This window comes from Nestor notabilis, unplaced genomic scaffold, assembly GCF_000696875.1.
Source record: "Nestor notabilis isolate BGI_N333 unplaced genomic scaffold, ASM69687v1 scaffold4281, whole genome shotgun sequence".
Lineage (NCBI taxonomy): Eukaryota > Metazoa > Chordata > Aves > Psittaciformes > Psittacidae > Nestor > Nestor notabilis.
The window spans coordinates 24,043-40,061 of NW_009915354.1; the positions used below are offsets into that span (position 1 = coordinate 24,043).

General features: G+C 47.0%; 2 protein-coding genes across 2 annotated transcripts in view; one reads left to right on the top strand and one right to left on the bottom strand.

Moving 5' to 3' along the window:
- The window catches only part of LOC104413181 (interleukin-2 receptor subunit alpha-like), a 21,006-nt gene extending 14,290 nt beyond the window's left edge, over positions 1–6,716 (top strand). Inside the window, exon 6 of the mRNA XM_010024105.1 lies at positions 6,682–6,716. Coding sequence (XP_010022407.1) covers positions 6,682–6,716 — 35 coding nt within the window. The remainder of the gene's footprint in view (positions 1–6,681) is intronic.
- A 2,298-nt stretch (positions 6,717–9,014) lies between these two features.
- LOC104413182 (endonuclease domain-containing 1 protein-like) lies at positions 9,015–11,984 on the bottom strand. Its single transcript, XM_010024107.1, has 2 exons — positions 11,697–11,984; positions 9,015–9,560 (listed from the first exon to the last, which is right to left on the bottom strand). Exons 1-2 carry the CDS (start codon positions 11,982–11,984, stop codon positions 9,015–9,017), a joined length of 834 nt encoding a protein of 277 aa, XP_010022409.1.
- Between the last annotated feature and the right edge of the window lie 4,035 nt (positions 11,985–16,019).

Here is a 16,019-nt window from a genome sequence, read left to right on the forward strand (position 1 = left end):
TTCCTGCTGTTTTCATGTGACTCACCAAGCAGAGAACACCGTAAGTGGGATGGGACCAGGAAAATGTGAAATCTCACATGAAATTCCCTAGGAGTGGAAGAGCTACCAACCGGATCAGCCATCTCGCTAGTGCGCCGCTTAGATTTCTGAATACTTTCGTTGGCGTTAAATAAATGACCCTTGATTTTGGGTTGTCTGGTTCAGCTATTAAACACTGGCACAAGAAAAGGAGGAATCAGAGCTTTTGAGATCAAAAAAGCACGCTCGGTCCCTGCTGATGTGGAATTGAGAATGGCAGCTCAAATAAAGGGTGGAAAATGAATGCCGTGGGGAAATTAAGGTTAATCATGCAAATATGCTGGCTTCAGATAGATTACACAATCAGTCTTGTTCTCCCTGCTAACCTGTGGGAAGGCTGGTGGAGCATCTGCCACCATGACCACGTAATTTTTCTTCCTTCATCCCCCTGATTTCTCAGTCGTGTCATGACAGCTTTGTGCCTCACACTTATTTTAGTCTCCTCGCTGTTTCTATTACTACACTGAGACACACCAAGGCTGTTCCTTTTCACAGACTCCCCAGCCTACTTAATACAAGATGTCTCTGTTTGACATTTGGGAGTTCTTTGCTAGTCCTCCTCCCTATTACTTTTCATGTTCCTTACTAATTACTGATGGGGTCTGCTTCTGAGTTGAATGGGGATTTTGCTTGAAAAAGAGGAAAGGAGACCTTGTGAAACCACATCTGCAGTGTTCTTATTCCAGTTCACGATAGGATAAAGCCACAGAAAGTGTAGACAGCAGTTTGAAACATGTTTTAGTGAAGATGGTCAACCATAGGGCAGAAAGCCTGAGCCATTGTAGGGTTTCTGGGAATATGATAGGTGAAAAATTGTCAAGAATAGTCTATATTTCACTGGTTCTGTGGAGGAACAAATGATAAAATAGCTGATAACAGATGAAATAGTAACTGAGATCCTAAGTGATGTCTTCTGAAAAAAGTACTGTGTGGTTTCTTATAGTAAATACAGAAGAAGCCACAGAAAATGTGCTTCTTCCCAGCTTTAGTGAAGTCTCTTTGCTGCTGTAGAGTTCAGATTGCAGAGTTCAGATCCAAACTCATGAAACTTGTGACTTGCCACAAAAGAAACCAGATTGTACCAGCGACTCCAAGACCAGCAGTGGCAAATGAGGAAGAAGCCTGGACATTCATATTCCAACACGTGAAGGAGGCAGAAGATATTACCCCTTATTTCTTACAGGGACAGAGGGACTTTCCACCTACCAAGCACTGGTGGAGGGAGAGCACCCCATCACTGACAGATGGGAAAAGAGCCCTGCCTGAAACTGCTTCCCAAAACCACTCTCCTCCTCCTCCCATATAGCAGATGTGTTGCTAATATAACTGCAGCCTCTCCCAAGCAACCAGGCGTACATATGGACCACTCGCCCAAGCATGTTAGATGATGGCACCATCAGTACAGCCCACACACCACCTTCTCCACAAAGAGAGATGCTGGACACCTGGTGTCCCCCCATCCCATCCCAACTCAGATGGGTCAAACACAGTCACTCTTTTCTCCTTCTATTACTGGATATCCTCTTGGAAAAAGCTATTAAACCCATTCACCCTCTGCACATAAGCTGAAATTCTTACTGGACTGGAAATTCTTACTGGCTGCATATAAACACACACAGCTATGTAGCTATAGGTATATATACAGGCCAAATGACTCATGGTGTAAAGGCACCTGATTCTCTGCATTGACTCTAAATGATGCCCATATTGATTAGATTAGCTATAGATTCTTACCTGGCATATGAGAAAAGCAAAATGGGATGAATCCCTTCCTTATAATTCAGGAGACATGAGTTCTTGCTGTAGTTTTCTATTTTGTGACAGTGTATGTGTCATTTTACAGGTTTGTATTCCTGTTGAGTTATTCTCCCTCCAAAGCCTCAATATTTATACTCCCATGGCTTTTTTTATTCCTGTTGGAATAAGACTTACGTGTACTATATATCTTTATAAAGGTGGATGTGTAATGGTCTATTACATGCTGTTATTTTGTATGGGAGCAAACAACAATCTGTATTTACATGATAGACGATAGGTTTTCACACCTCTCAGCTGCTCTGAAGGCTGCACGCAGCGGTACTGAGCTCTTTTGATTCATTCAATCAATGCACATTGCTTCATGCTAACATACCTCTGTTGAGCATTGCAGTTAGTCTGCCATGGCTTGTCCTGCTCAGGGTATTTCACTGGAGAAGGCTAATATTTCACCTACTCCTAGCATGCACGTTTTTAAGAGCAGAGTTATATGGCTCCTGCTGCTCCAGTGGTTCTTCCTTTCCCTGGCCAGCTTGGCTCAGGGGCTTTCTCTTTAGACTGGAGCTGAGGAACAATTCCTTGCCCAGAGGGTGCTCAGGCATTGGAACAGGCTGCCCAGGGCAGGGCTGGAGTCACCGTCCCTGCAAGTGTTCACAGCCCGTGGAGCCAATGCCTCAGTGCCAGGGGTTAGTGGTGGCCTTGGCAGGGCTGGGTTGGACTTGATGATCTTAAAGGTCTTTTCCAGTCTGGCTGATTCTGTGATTCTATTCTATGATATCAAAGGAGACACACTGCTGGTAAGGGACCTGTAAGCAATACCAGGTTACAGGCTGGGCAACTCTCATGGAGTTTAATTTTCCTAGCTGTTAGTGTCTACACAGGGAGTCTGAGCCCAGGTCACCTCCAGAACCGAAGCTGTGTATGTATGTATTGCGTCAGGAAGCTGTAACTCTCTTCTGAGCTGTACTTTACCTCTTGGAAGGGTTTGTTGGTCCTTAGGGGAAATGTTTGTATCTGAGGCTTGAGCCTTCAATACAACAAGCAGAGAGCAAGTAGAAATCAGTAGGACCCAGCCTGGGAGCAAAGGGTGACCCTGGAAGAAGCTGTGGCCAAAGGGGCACCATTGCTGTTGAGCTTTCCCCATGGCTGCTCTCACCAGTTTCACAGGAGATGTGATGGTTGATATTTTTAGTTTGTAGACTTTGATTTTTCTCAGCATGGAACAACTAATAAACTATAACCATAAACTGTTCTGGGTGTTTGAAAGGCAGCTTGTTCTTCTTGCTATTGATCTACACTTATAAAAATACATGATTTATTTCCCATTACAGAAAGTATTGAAAACTTAGGAACATGTCACAGGAAGGTTTATTCTAAAGAGCTGTGCTAAAGCTCACTTCACACGTGTAATATCACAGCTAACCTTTAAAATGCTAACTAAAAATATTTAGGGAAGAGGATCTCTGGCAACGATATCTCCAAAATAGATAATGGAAGAAATGAATAGATTTTTACAATCTAAGAGCAGTGGAGCTCCCTTAATGCTAGCCCTCCCCAAGGGGTGGTAATACACATACTCCTATGCTATGGCCAGGAACACAAGTGTGAGAAAATGTGTTTCCAGAGGTCTGCAGTGTAAGAAACAACCTGCACAATGCAATGAATCATCCTATGTCCCTTCATATAGGTGTCTCCATGTGATCTGGTCCCATCACAGTGGAGACAGGAGGAGTCTAGAGACATTCAACCCAGTCTGGATAGTTTTCCAGACCCCATGGATTCCACTGACTACTGGGAGCTCAGACAGCAGCTTGCATGGGAACACCTACACATTGATCTGGTTGCCTAAAGATCGGTATCTGCTGTGATCTTCATCAGTAACTGTAGTGATAGGACAAGGGGTGATGGGTTCATATAGGTTACATATAAGGAAGAAGCTCTTCCCTGTGAGGGTGCAGAGGCGCTGGCACAGGGTGCCCAGAGAAGCTGTGGCTGCCCCATCCCTGGCAGTGTTCAAGGCCAGGTTGGACACAGGGGCTTGGGGTAACCAAGTAATTCAGGGAAGATATTCCCTAACTAAATTTCATTTTAAGGCTGTGTCATTCATACCCATACCCACTATGACCCTTTCTGTCAAGGGGCTCCAGAGGTGTCATCCCAACCATACGGAGGGAGGTGCAGCCCATGGCTGCAAGGCAAAGTGCTGCTGCATAAATAGTTTGGGCCTTCTGCAAGAAATGAAACTGGTTCTTCTACCCTGCCAACAGCTTCTGCCTTCCTATCTTCCTAACATAGCCCTTTCAACCACTTGATCATAGAATCACAGAATGGGTTGGGTTGGAAAGGATCTTAAGATCATCCAGTTCCAACCCCCTGCCATGGGCAGGGACACCTCACACTAGACCTTGTCACCCAAGGCTCTGTCCAGCCTGGCCCTGAACACTGCCAGGGATGGAGCATTCACAACTTCCTTGGGCAAGGACTCAGGTGTGCAATGCCCAAGAAGTCCAGTAAGGATGAGGGCTCCAGATCAATGCTCAGACCTCAGAGAAGCTCCTGAGATGTCACCATAGGTGTCCCCAGGAAACCTCCAGCATCCAGAAAACCTTCACCACCAGGAAGCTGGTGGTGGCCTTGCCACAAGCTGATGAGAAGGTTGATTTTGCTCATCAGGTCTGTGGCGGGAGGTGGGTATCACAAACACGCTGCTTCAGCGTTTCCAAACCAACATTCTCAGAATTTCCATCTCAGGGGGAATTTGGAAACTCGTGGCCTTTTGTTCTGATTCAGACTGAAACCACAGTTTGAAATAACAAAATTTCCTGTGCACAAGAAGCCCTGTTTTCCAGCGTGCGCTGCTCAGAACCAAAGGTTTCTCTCTCCAACTTTTAGCATCTTCATGCTGCTCAGACTCCCTCACTCCTTGGTAACGTTCTGCTTTAGGGCAGTGTACAATAACAAATAACAACACTGAAGGGGTTTATACTGTCCCTTAAGTCACAGCGCACAGTAAAATGAAGACAATTCTATTTTTGTCTTATGGATTGGATGAAGTGGCAGTGAGGTGACTTTGTAAACTGATGTCAGTCCCAGCCCAGTCCTCTGAACATTCAGAGTAACATCTCAGGGGTAAATTACTGTTCACCATTTACACATGAAGCAGTTTGTTAAAACAAGTCTTCATTTACAAGGGGCTGTAGGGACAGGCCAAGGGGAATGGCTTTAACCTGCCAGAGGAGAGATTGAGATGAGCTCTGGGGCAGAAGCTCTTCCCTGTGAGGGTGCTGAGGCGCTGGCACAGGGTGCCCAGAGAAGCTGTGGCTGCCCCATCCCTGGCAGTGTTCAAGCCCAGGTTGGACACAGGGGCTTGGAGCAACCAAGTGGGAGGTGTCCCTGCCCGTGGCAGGGGTTGGAGCTGGAGGAGCTTTAAGGTCCCTTCAACACAAAGTATTCTGGGATTATGTGATTTACTGAACTAAGAAAATGTGAGCGAGTTACTCACAAAGAGATTAGATTCAGATAATGTAACTGGTGAGAGACACGCAGTTGTGTAAGTTGTCAGAAACACCGTGTGAATTTACATTGTAAGTACTTTACAGAAGCAAATCTGGTACTCAGTAAGCAAACATTTTTTCATAGTAGGAGACCTGGCATGTTCGATCTGAAAATATTAACCCCACTGGTATCATTATGGCATGTGAAAAAGAAGGATTCCACCAAATATCCTGAGAGTGGTGTAAAATGACACAGGCACAGCATAAAGCCTTTCAGCAGTTAACTCACTGGTAACCCTCTTCCCCCACTTTAAATGTTATTAATTCCTCCACATCTGATCTGAGATCCCCATTTTCCTTCCATCTGAAGGTTTCCTCCAAGCCCAGTTCACAGCTGGTCTGGCAGAAGTTTTCCTCTTCCCCTTCTACTCATTTACTACCTCTCAACAGACCCTTCTGCTATCTTAAACCTTTAGTTCAAGGGCCCTTCTTTTTATCCCACACTGGGTTTTGCTCTAAGAGTTGCCAACCATAACTTTAGTCCTTTAAATTAAGAGAAGGCAGTAAAGATCAGCCAGAAGATGCTGTAGAGACACAAAGATCCATAATTCATTGTTCCTCCATTTAACTGGCCAACGATAACATGTCACATGCTTGGATGAAGAATCAGAAAGGAGAATTGTTTTTCAAGTCTCCAGGTTTTCCAGCTTCTTTGGTGACCTTGCAACAACAATGCAAAAGGTGAAAATAGAGATGTTTGCTTTTCAATAAACTGAACATTCCTCTCTTCTAATAGTTCCTGGCAAGATAAAGCAGCTAGGTTAATGGAAATTATATATATATATTCATTTTATAGCTCCACATTCAATTGAAGACAGGAAATTCCCAGCGGAACCTCCTATGAGACTTGGGAAGAACTCTCAAGGCTTTAAGCCTCATTTCCCAGGAAAAAGCCTGTCCCTGCAGGCTGAGATTAAGAGATGTGCACTCCCCCTGGACAACCAGCTAGGAGATCAGTGTGGCAGTGCCACAGACAGGACGTGCTTCATGCAGAACCACACACAGCACATTTGCTGCCTACATGAGAAAGACAGGCAAATCCGACAGCTTCAGCGTGACCAACCCAACAGATGGAGATGGCAAAGCCCCAAGAAGGTGTTCCCAGCCTACCTTCCCCATGTGGCAGCCAGAGATGCTCCTGGAGGGCTACATAAATAAGCATATTGTATTTACTCCGGCAAAATGTTATCGCTGCTCCAAATCTGGATGAATCAATGAGTTTTGCCCAGATGCTTTCTCAAGCAGAGGCTGGATGATGCCACTTGAGTGATTTTCTTGTTTCCTTCTTTTTCAGGACAGGATGTGGCAGCATGTTCAGCTGTGGAATAGCACTAACTAAAGTACATGATCCAGCCCACTGCAGTGAAGTGAGTTTAGACAGTGACAGGACTCTCTGCGAGCTGCGAGCCCACTCCAGCAACCCCTGCAGGGAATGCAATGAGCAACAGGGCTTAATGGGATTTAACTCCCAGCATCCCCTTGTAGCCTTTGGGAAAAATCATTTTTCCTTTCTAAAATCCCAGCTACCCACTAGTACCCAGAGCTCTCCCCAGAGATGAACAGACACAGCAGCACCTTCCCATCTCAGTGCAGTGGACAGAGGAGCTTCCCACCCCACCAAGGGCATGCACATGATGCATGGAGAGCCTCTGGGCTCACCAAATATTCCTATTACCCATTCATAGCCAGGGTCAGCAGAATCCAGTGAAAATCATGGATGTAAGGATGCTCCTGGAGCTGGGCCAGCCTTCTGCTCAGCTCCAAGCTCAGGTGCTCTGTGAAGCATCCTTTGTATCTGCTGGAAGGCAGCCTCCAAGCTGACTCATTCACTGTTTTTTGGCTTTCCACGTATTCCACATGCTTGCTGTGGAAGGGAGGGGGTATTTCTGGGTACCACTGGGGGAAAAGGTCCTAGGGAGAGCCTGGGCAGCTGGTGGAGAGGTGACTAATGGGGCTGGTTGGGGAGTGGGGTATTCCAGCAGAGCACAGGGGCTGCTAGTGGTGAGGATGAGTGTGGTTTCAAGTCCCAGCAGGCGTGCAGAGCTGGGTGAGCAAGTGCATAAGCAACCCCAGAGGTGTCTGCAGAGGTCCCTCAACCTGAAGAAGCACTGATGGTTTCACCCCATTAGTGGTCTGTGGCAGCATGTGAACCGAGGAGCAAAATCCTTCAGGGCAGGGGACCTGGGTTTACAGGGGTTACCCAGCAAAGGGGGTGTGAGTGATGTTGATGAACAGGGATGACGAACACAGGGATAAGACCCAGCTGATAAACAGCTCTTGGGTTGTGAAGTTCAGGCTCAAGCTGGTAGCTGTGTGAGTGAGACAGTTGGTATGAGCTGTTTGCACAATCCACTTTGTTCATGCACATTCACAGGAAAAGTAACTGGAGTCTGATGGTGGCAATTTCGTAGGTGCTACAGCACCTCCAGAGTGGATGTGGACACTCTACCTCCTGTAAGGATGCTGCAGGTACTAGGACATTACTAGTAGTGGAAATTTCAGTGGGAAGCAGCTTATGGTTTATATATAAGGTGACCTTACAATGCAGCAATGGAGCAAATACTTTATGTTGTAAACTGCTCAGGAACTAAATTACACGGCATACATTGACCTTTTACACCCATTGAACACGTTTAACAAAATCAGTTACACATGAATCTGCAGGAAAGGTTCAGAAGCAGAGAAGAGAATGAAATTATCCAACCAGCGTGTCACAGAAATGTACCTTTGACTGGTCAGAGCTTGCTGTACATCTGATCCCTGAGTGTGGCTGGCTGATACCTCAGCTCCTCCTCTCAAAGTGCAAGTTCCAAATGCAAGCAAACAACAACCTGCTAGCAAAGATATATAAACAGTCTCCAAGTAAGCTCAGGGTTAGGGAGCTTAGGGAATAGATGTAGGTTACTTCCTTCTTTCTCCATGTTTTATTTATATACAGACCTCAAGAGGTGCTGCTCCTATGCTTGGCTGTATTACTTCTTCACCTTCCTCTCTCCCTTTATCCTTTGCTATTACCATTGCTCTACTAGTCAGAATGCATTTGTAGGATCATCCTTACAGACTTTCAGCAATCCTTGGGCTCTTTGCTTTCCTTGTCCCAGGATGAATCACTGAATCATTGAGGTTGGATGGACCTCTCTAGTCCAGACCCCTGCTCATGCAGGACCGTGTCTAGCTGGGTTTGAGTATCAGTAGCAATGGAGACTCCACAACCCCTCTGGGCAACCTGAGCTGCCCTTGTCCCACACGCTTCCTAAGGAGGTGAGGGACAAGTCAGCAGCACACTACCAGTGATATCTAATGAGGATTGGAAAGAGCAATGATCTGTATATGGGCATGGAGATAAAGGGGGGAAAAAGGCAAAGCCCTTCCAGTCTCAGTGAGAAGCTCTGATCTCCTTGCCCAGGGGCTGTTATCCAGCCTGTCCCTCCGGAGTGGCCAGGGCAAGGACTCCTTCCTAAGAGCTCCCTCCAAGCGTGGGCAGCTCATCTCTTTCTTGCTTTTATCAAACGAGGTGCTCTAAGAGACAGAGCTGGAAAACCACTGGGGAAGGAAGCAGGATGGATGCTGCACAGGGCATGTGGAGAAAGCTCTGGAGCCTTTTACACTTGGAATGCGAAGTGGGGCTTATTCCCGGGGACAACCACTGTCAAACAAAGAAACCTGCTCCCTCCCATAGAGCTCGGTCAACTCGTCCTCCAGCTCCCCCAGCGTGAGGAGCTGCACCTCATTCCTGTCGTTCTCCGCAATGACAGCCCAAGTCTTCCTGTGGTTGGTGTCCACCTCGCAGCAGGCACTCGCCCAGAGGTAGCTGGGTTTATTCACCCTCCCCTTGGCGATGTAGTTGTTCCCAGGCACAGCACCCACGACGACATAGGTGGTGTTACAGCCCTCGGTGTTCCTCATCATCGTCTGCTGCTCGTAGTTGTTCCAGGCGCCGCCGTTGAGCTTCTCATTCTGGGGCACGATGTTGGTTAGGGTGAAGGTGGCCGTCCTGCTGCTGGAGTCTGAGTGATGGCTGTTGGGGTTCAAATGGCCACGGTTCAAACCTGTCAGGTTCTTATAATCCTGGTAGACAGCCTGGTGCTTACCGACTTCCTCTAAGCTGATGCTATAATCATTCAAGAGGGTCTGCTCTTTTTCCATAGTTTTGGGATAAGTTGTGTCAATCAGCTTGAGACGTAAAGAAGAGGAAAAGGGGTTAGTATTGGGAATGATGGAGTAGGTTTCTCTGAAGCAGAAGTCTTTGAGTCCTGAGCACTCATTTCTTGTCATTTCAGTGTATGAAAGTGCCTGAATCTGAGAGAAATCATGAAGCTGTGACCCCCTGATGAACACAGCTCAGAATTTGGCTGCTCTTGATTTGACTTTTGACCTTTGAAATCCAGCCTGGGGCTGTGGGTAGATGCACGACACAATGAGCATTTTCCACTCCAGGTTTGAAAGGTGATGTGGGTGAGACATCTCCTCTGCCACATCTGGTTCCCTTTCCTTCCATCTCTACATCCCACATCTGCCCAGGGCTTTCCCCAGGGCCTCTCACCCCCATTAATCACATCCAACCTTCATCACCCGCATCTGATCACACTAGCATCAGCCCTGCTCCTTTGCTCAGTCTCTGTGAAAGGTTTTCATGCCTTTTTTAACCCAATGTGTCAAGACCCTGGTGTTTTATGAGCTCAGGTAAAACAAACACACAGATGCCCTCTTTGAAGACTGGGTGTCTTAGGGAGTCTTTGGAGGTGGACAGGATGGGTTGAGGATGAGCAGAAGAGCCACAGAGCCTTCCATGGGGGAGATAAGAAGGACTCAGCCTCTTCTCCTCCTCTTTGCCCCTCACTTGAACTATGTGTGGTTGCTGCAGTACTGCACTCCTGAAGCACCAGTGTTTGCCTCCTCTAAGCCCGTACACAGGGAGATGTGTTGGGAAACCAATCCTAGAGGTGGTTTTCCCTGGAAGGACTATAATGCATCGTAAGGATGAAGTTTTTTCACTCAGAAAGCAAAAAATACCTCAATGCAAGTGGGATCTGCTACTGCAGGGCTAATACTGTGTCTCAGAGCTGCTGTGGGCCGGGGAGAACAGATGTGCTCCTTCTGCAGCAGCACTGAAAGCAAGTTGGGAAGGATCAGCCTCTTAAAGGAGCTCATAATCCCCCAAGAGAACATACACACTGTGTAAAACCTCTGACGGAAATGAACTAATTCACACATTCCACAGATGGCCTCACACCGTGGTCCGGGAGGAGAAGGGAGAAGGTTTATCCCCCCCAGATGTGGAGGCTGCAGTGGTCGCAGTACCATATTAGCTGTTTGAGTTCCTATGAGTAACAAGTGCAAATGATTTCTTTCATAACTATAACACCTTTTCATATTTAAGGAAATACATTTAGCCTCTCCCTGGAATAGGGCATGTGTCTGTCTTCTGTGGCTCATTTTTACCTAAATTCCCTACTGCTACTGTGTCCTGAGCAATGACCTGACTTTCCTCTTCTTCTGCTCTGTAATTTGCTTGGGCTTTTTTACTGAAGGCCTGAAGTCTGTTAGAAGTTAGAACCACGTCTGGGAGGGCTTTGTAGTTTGCAGAGATCTTTGTGTCCCGTGGATCCTTCTGAACCAAGCCTGAGGCAACGGTGGTAAGTGGCAACTACAGGTGGATGGAGATCGTGCACTTCTGACTCGACTGATCCTGGTTCTTACTCACTCCTCACTGCCTGAAATATCACTCAATACATTCCTGCAGTGTTAACCAAACCCTCTCAGTGCTGAGAGCCTGGTCCTAGACTTTTTCACTGGGTCATCCCACCCCATTCTGAGTTTCTCTGCATTTCTCTCATGCCAATTACAAAGCCAGAATGACTCTTAAGTGGGAGCAAATAAGCTATGTCGGGGATGCAAAACAGCTCAGGGTGAAGATTGGAGCCCAGCAGTGTTCATCCCAACATTTAGCTGCTGTTGGGTGTCTTTTCCCCATCACTTGGTCCCCCACCACAGTATGGGACAGGAGTCATTTGACTTTGTAATGTAATGTAATGTAATGTAACATAATTCGACTTAATGTTCCTAAGAGGTCGATGTGGCAAAATGGGCACTTTTAGGATGTGACTCATCTCATCCTCCTGCTGATGCCTCAGATGCACCAGAGGAATCGTGTAGTGAAGGTGTTTGAAGTTAGATAAGACGAATCCCATTCAGTGGGTTGGTTTGCATGTGTGTGGGGTGGTGGGAGGAGAAGGAAGGGTTTGTTTAAATGCTGTAGTTGATCTCTTAATGACTGTAGGGTGATGTGCTGTAAGAGAAGACACTCACCTGGGGCTCAACCAGCCATATGTTGGGTCTCTTGCCAGATGCAGGCTGGTAGAGGTAAGCAGAGTACACGGGAATGCGCCTGCTCTTGTCATACAGGGTGGCAAAGTAATACTGGTTCTTGTAACGCTGGCAGATCCAGGCTGGGTTCTCCGGCTCCAGGGCTTCATTTGGGGGGGTTTCCCGGAAGAAAAACTGAGGGCATGATCTTTGAAAGGATGTCACCACCTCGCTGTGTCCCAGCCAGAGGCAGCTCGCCAAGACCTGCAGCAGCAGCAGCAGCAACAGCATCACGGGGAGGACTTCAAGCGAAGGGGCTCTTGCTCACCTGGAGGGCAAATGCAGAGGTACACTCAGCCTGGAGAAAGCTCATCATGGCCTGGAGCAGTTCTTGTGCCTCTGGGACATGGCAGGCAGAGGAGAGGACTATGAGAGAACAAGAAGGGGACAACTTCTCCCCTCCTGGATGTGGAAACGTCAACAGGGGAATGAGGTTGAAGTCTAAAATAGGTTTGAGGTGCCTAGAGGAGGCAGCAGAGGGAGAATTTAGCCTGTCTGAGGAGGGATCCAAACCCATCCCATGTCTAATCAGGTCACACAGCAAACCTTTCTAGGGAACTGAGGCGTGGTGTTGGGACAAAGCCACCTTTTCCAACCTACCTGTGTTGGCCAAGAGCTGAACTTTTGTATTAGCACTGCAGAAATAGGGCTGGAAGCCCCTGTTTCAGAATACCACCTCACTCCCTTCTGCTCTGAGGACCTGCTCCCAGCAGAGGACCTGCAGCCAGGCACGTACTCTGCTCAGCCACCTGCAATGCTGAGCTGAATCTAGTCTCATGGGGGATTTGGAAGGGAAATAACAGCAATGCTGCACATCCTACATGTCTCTGGTCCCATCCAAGTTCACACAGATACTCTGCTCTTCTGCAACTCCTCTGTGCTCACAACAGGATTAATCTCCCCTATAGTTAGGTCAGATGTTTAACCCGAAGTGGTCCAGCCTGGGGTCCTGGCTGCCATTTTCACCCCAGGTTGCATTTTCAGGGTGTCCAACCCCAAGTAATGAACTTGCAGATACACGGATACAGAAGGAGAAGGGGATGAGGGAAGCACGAGGGATGACGCCTGTATCTCATCAGCACTCTGCCTGTTGCTGTAGCAATGCAGACACCAAGGGGCAGCTCTTCCCACGGCTGCACAGGATTCCTCCTGATCCACATCTTTAGCTTCCCTGATTGCTTTTCCCTGTGCTGTAAAAGGCACTGGTGCAGGAATTTCTCCTTCTCCAGCAGAAGCAGGTCCTGTTTTGTCCTTCTTGGGTGTTGACATGATTTTCAGCAGTCAGCAAGATCTTTGTCTCTGGAGAGAACTGCTGAGAAATTCCCTGTGATGCTGGCAGCGATGCAGGGTGCTTTGTCTTCTTTCTGATGCTTTGGGGTAACAGTGATATTTCCATTTTCCTTGCTAGGCATTTGACAGAGTAGCTTTAAAATAACGAGCATTTCCAATAAAGCAGGACAAGCCCCTAAAAAGATTCATGGGTGAGAAAGCTGCCAAATGGCATCTAGAACACAAACCCCACCTTTGGCTGGGGAAGTGGCTGAGCTGAGGACTACTGAAGGCTTGGAAAGTCACCTTGCACATTTACTCTTCTCTTCTTCTTTTCCCTGACCCTCATCTATTAATTTGCATTGGACACTGATGTAGATGCACCCTTGCTCTGACCAAGACATCTGGACCTTACCTCTTTACTAGTCCTGGATAAGGAACGTGATGACAAGCAAGCTGATAACTGAGAAAAGCAAACCACAAGAAGTGGCTTATTACAATGCTCTGCAGAGCATGACTGTATCTGCCCTAAATCAGGCAGAAAAGTTACTGAAAAGTCCTTCTTTTCCACCACCCCCTCCATGAGCTTAAAATACACCTAACTAACTTAATAACAGATACAGAGAAACCAACCTACCGTGTGAAAGAGCAGCACGTAAAGACTTTATTCACAGGGCTCTGCCTGCAGCCCCAAAGTGGTACAGGACGTTCAAATGCCTCTGCTACAGTCTGAAGCTGGCTGTGACCTCAGGGTGGTTTATATATGATCTCCAAGAAGGCAGAGTTGTTAGACCTCTCAAACAAGGGTTAGAGTCAGTTTATCCAAGGCTGGAGCCAGGACACGTGTTTTTCCCGAGGTCTTTTGCAAGGTCAGGGATGGAGTTATGGCACTCACTAACCTTCCTCTCCGCCCTCCCTTATTCAAGAGTTGGATGTGACTTTTCCAGGTGACTTGGCAACTGAAATGTAATTAGACAAGGTGTTGTGTGGTTAGTTCTGATGGCCTTGAATCAAGTCTTCTCAACAGCTGGGAGATAAACTTCTGTCAATAGACCAAAATAAGACCTTAGACCCACCCTTTCCCAATGTGGCACTTGGAAGAGGGTTCAAACCCAACTCCCATCTGCTTGGTGCATGCTGTAATTGGCAGGAAGTAATGCATAAGATAAGGGTGTACAGGAGTGTCTGGTTGCAGTAACCACCCTTAGAGCAGGAGGGGACTCTGCACCCAGCATCTTCAGTACATCTTGTACAAGCTTTGTCAGACTCCTGTGCAGCAGGAAGGAGCATTCAGAGACAACCAATGCCTGGTTGTACCTGGTGCATCAGATACAACCAATGCCTGGTGTTCACTCTTAGCTGAACAAGACTTTGCTGGAGCTTGGGCAATAATCCATCTGCAAAATGATGTCCAAGACAAGCAGGGGAAATTGCAATCATCAAGATGAATGATTAAAAAACCACAGTGAGACAGAATCTGTCTTCCTACATTCAGACATCTCAGTTCACCATCAGGCATCTCCTTGTGCATCTCTTCCCAACGTTTCCCATGCTGATCATTCCCTGAAGCATCCTTGGCCAGGTGTAACATCTGGCTGGGACAGAAGGTGAGCAGCAGGAACACTGACACCACCACAGAGCATCCCACCAGGTTTTGGTGACATTTCCAGATGAGTGGCACATTGCCAGAGCTGCTGAGGGCTTCAGATCTAATGGCATCAGCTTCTGGGAGTGCCAGTTCATCGTGGGGTGGTTTATTCCCTTTGGAAATAGCGTTCCTTCTTTGAGATTTTGATCTGAGCATCACTAAAAGTGGTATTTTTTCCTGGATCCCACCTGATTTTATCATTTTTTCAAAGACCAGGGATTATTAGCTCATGTGGTGACAATTTCCAAGCTTCTTCCAGTCTCTTCTGCCTCTGAGTGTCTCTCTTGTATTCTCCAGATCTTTGCTTTTCTATTCTTGAGTTTCTTTCCCAAGTTATTCTTTCTGTCCTTGCCCTCCTTAAGATAAAATGATAAAGAGCTGCAAAATACAGTGCATGCAAAACCTCTCACTTTCTCCTTGGAAGGTGGATGCTAGAGCTCAGCAACTGCAGCCCACGCTTTGTCTGATGTATTTATCCTGAAGCTAAAGAGACACTTGAGATATTGCAGTTAATGGTGAGAAAGGAGTAAGAGCTTACCTTGAAGCAGAGTCTCAGGACAAGCAACTGAGCTGTTGTGTCACTCTTCTTCCTGGTGAAACAGTTGTGTGACCCCTCAAGAGTCCCACTGCAATACACACCCAGTCATAAATCTGCCTCTTTTCACAGAAAGAGAAACTCACAGAAAAGAGAGTATTTCTGCTGTTATTCAGGGGACATTTGTTCCCGCCTGCCCCAAAATGGGGTGACAATGGCTGTTTGCTGTTTCCTCAGGATTTCACACAAGTTTGCTGACTTGCAGCATCACGTGCCAGAAGCAGATAACCATGTCTGGTCATTTCCCCTTCCATTTCCTCATTCCCCATCGGGCACTGCCACAACTGCTGCAGCACCTACTTGTATTTCTGTTCCCAGCAGATCCCTGGTGGCTTTAGACCTACTGACCTGCCTCTGAGTACACACAGATGTTCAAAGTCTGCTCTTATATGGCCTCTCAGAATAAAATTAACATGGCATATATATATATATAGACACACACACACATATATATATATAACCTTATAGATCCTGAGGGCACACCTCGGTCTCTGCTTGCTAATGTACAGCCACTGCTAAGCTTGTATTCAAACACAATCCCAGTACAGCCACTGCTGAGCCCATCCATGTTCAAACAGGATCCCAATCTGCCCATAAAGGAGGTTTGGGAGGCAGTTCTCTCCTCTTAGGAGTGGATCAGAGGGATTTGAGGGATGGATACAAGAATAAGGTTTGGTAGGCTGTTCTCTCTTGACCTCAGAGGGGGAGGGAATGAGAGGGGTTGTTCTATGTTCTCTCTAAGGACAGCTAAAGA

Coding starts and splice junctions, on each gene's coding strand:
- LOC104413182 (XM_010024107.1), bottom strand. CDS start 11,984: ATGCTGTTGCTGCTGCTGCTGCTGCAGGTCTTGGCGAGCTGCCTCTGG. Junction 9,561..11,696: donor TATGGCTGGTTGAGCCCCAG/GTGAGTGTCTTC, acceptor TTACGTCTCAAG/CTGATTGACACAACTTATCC.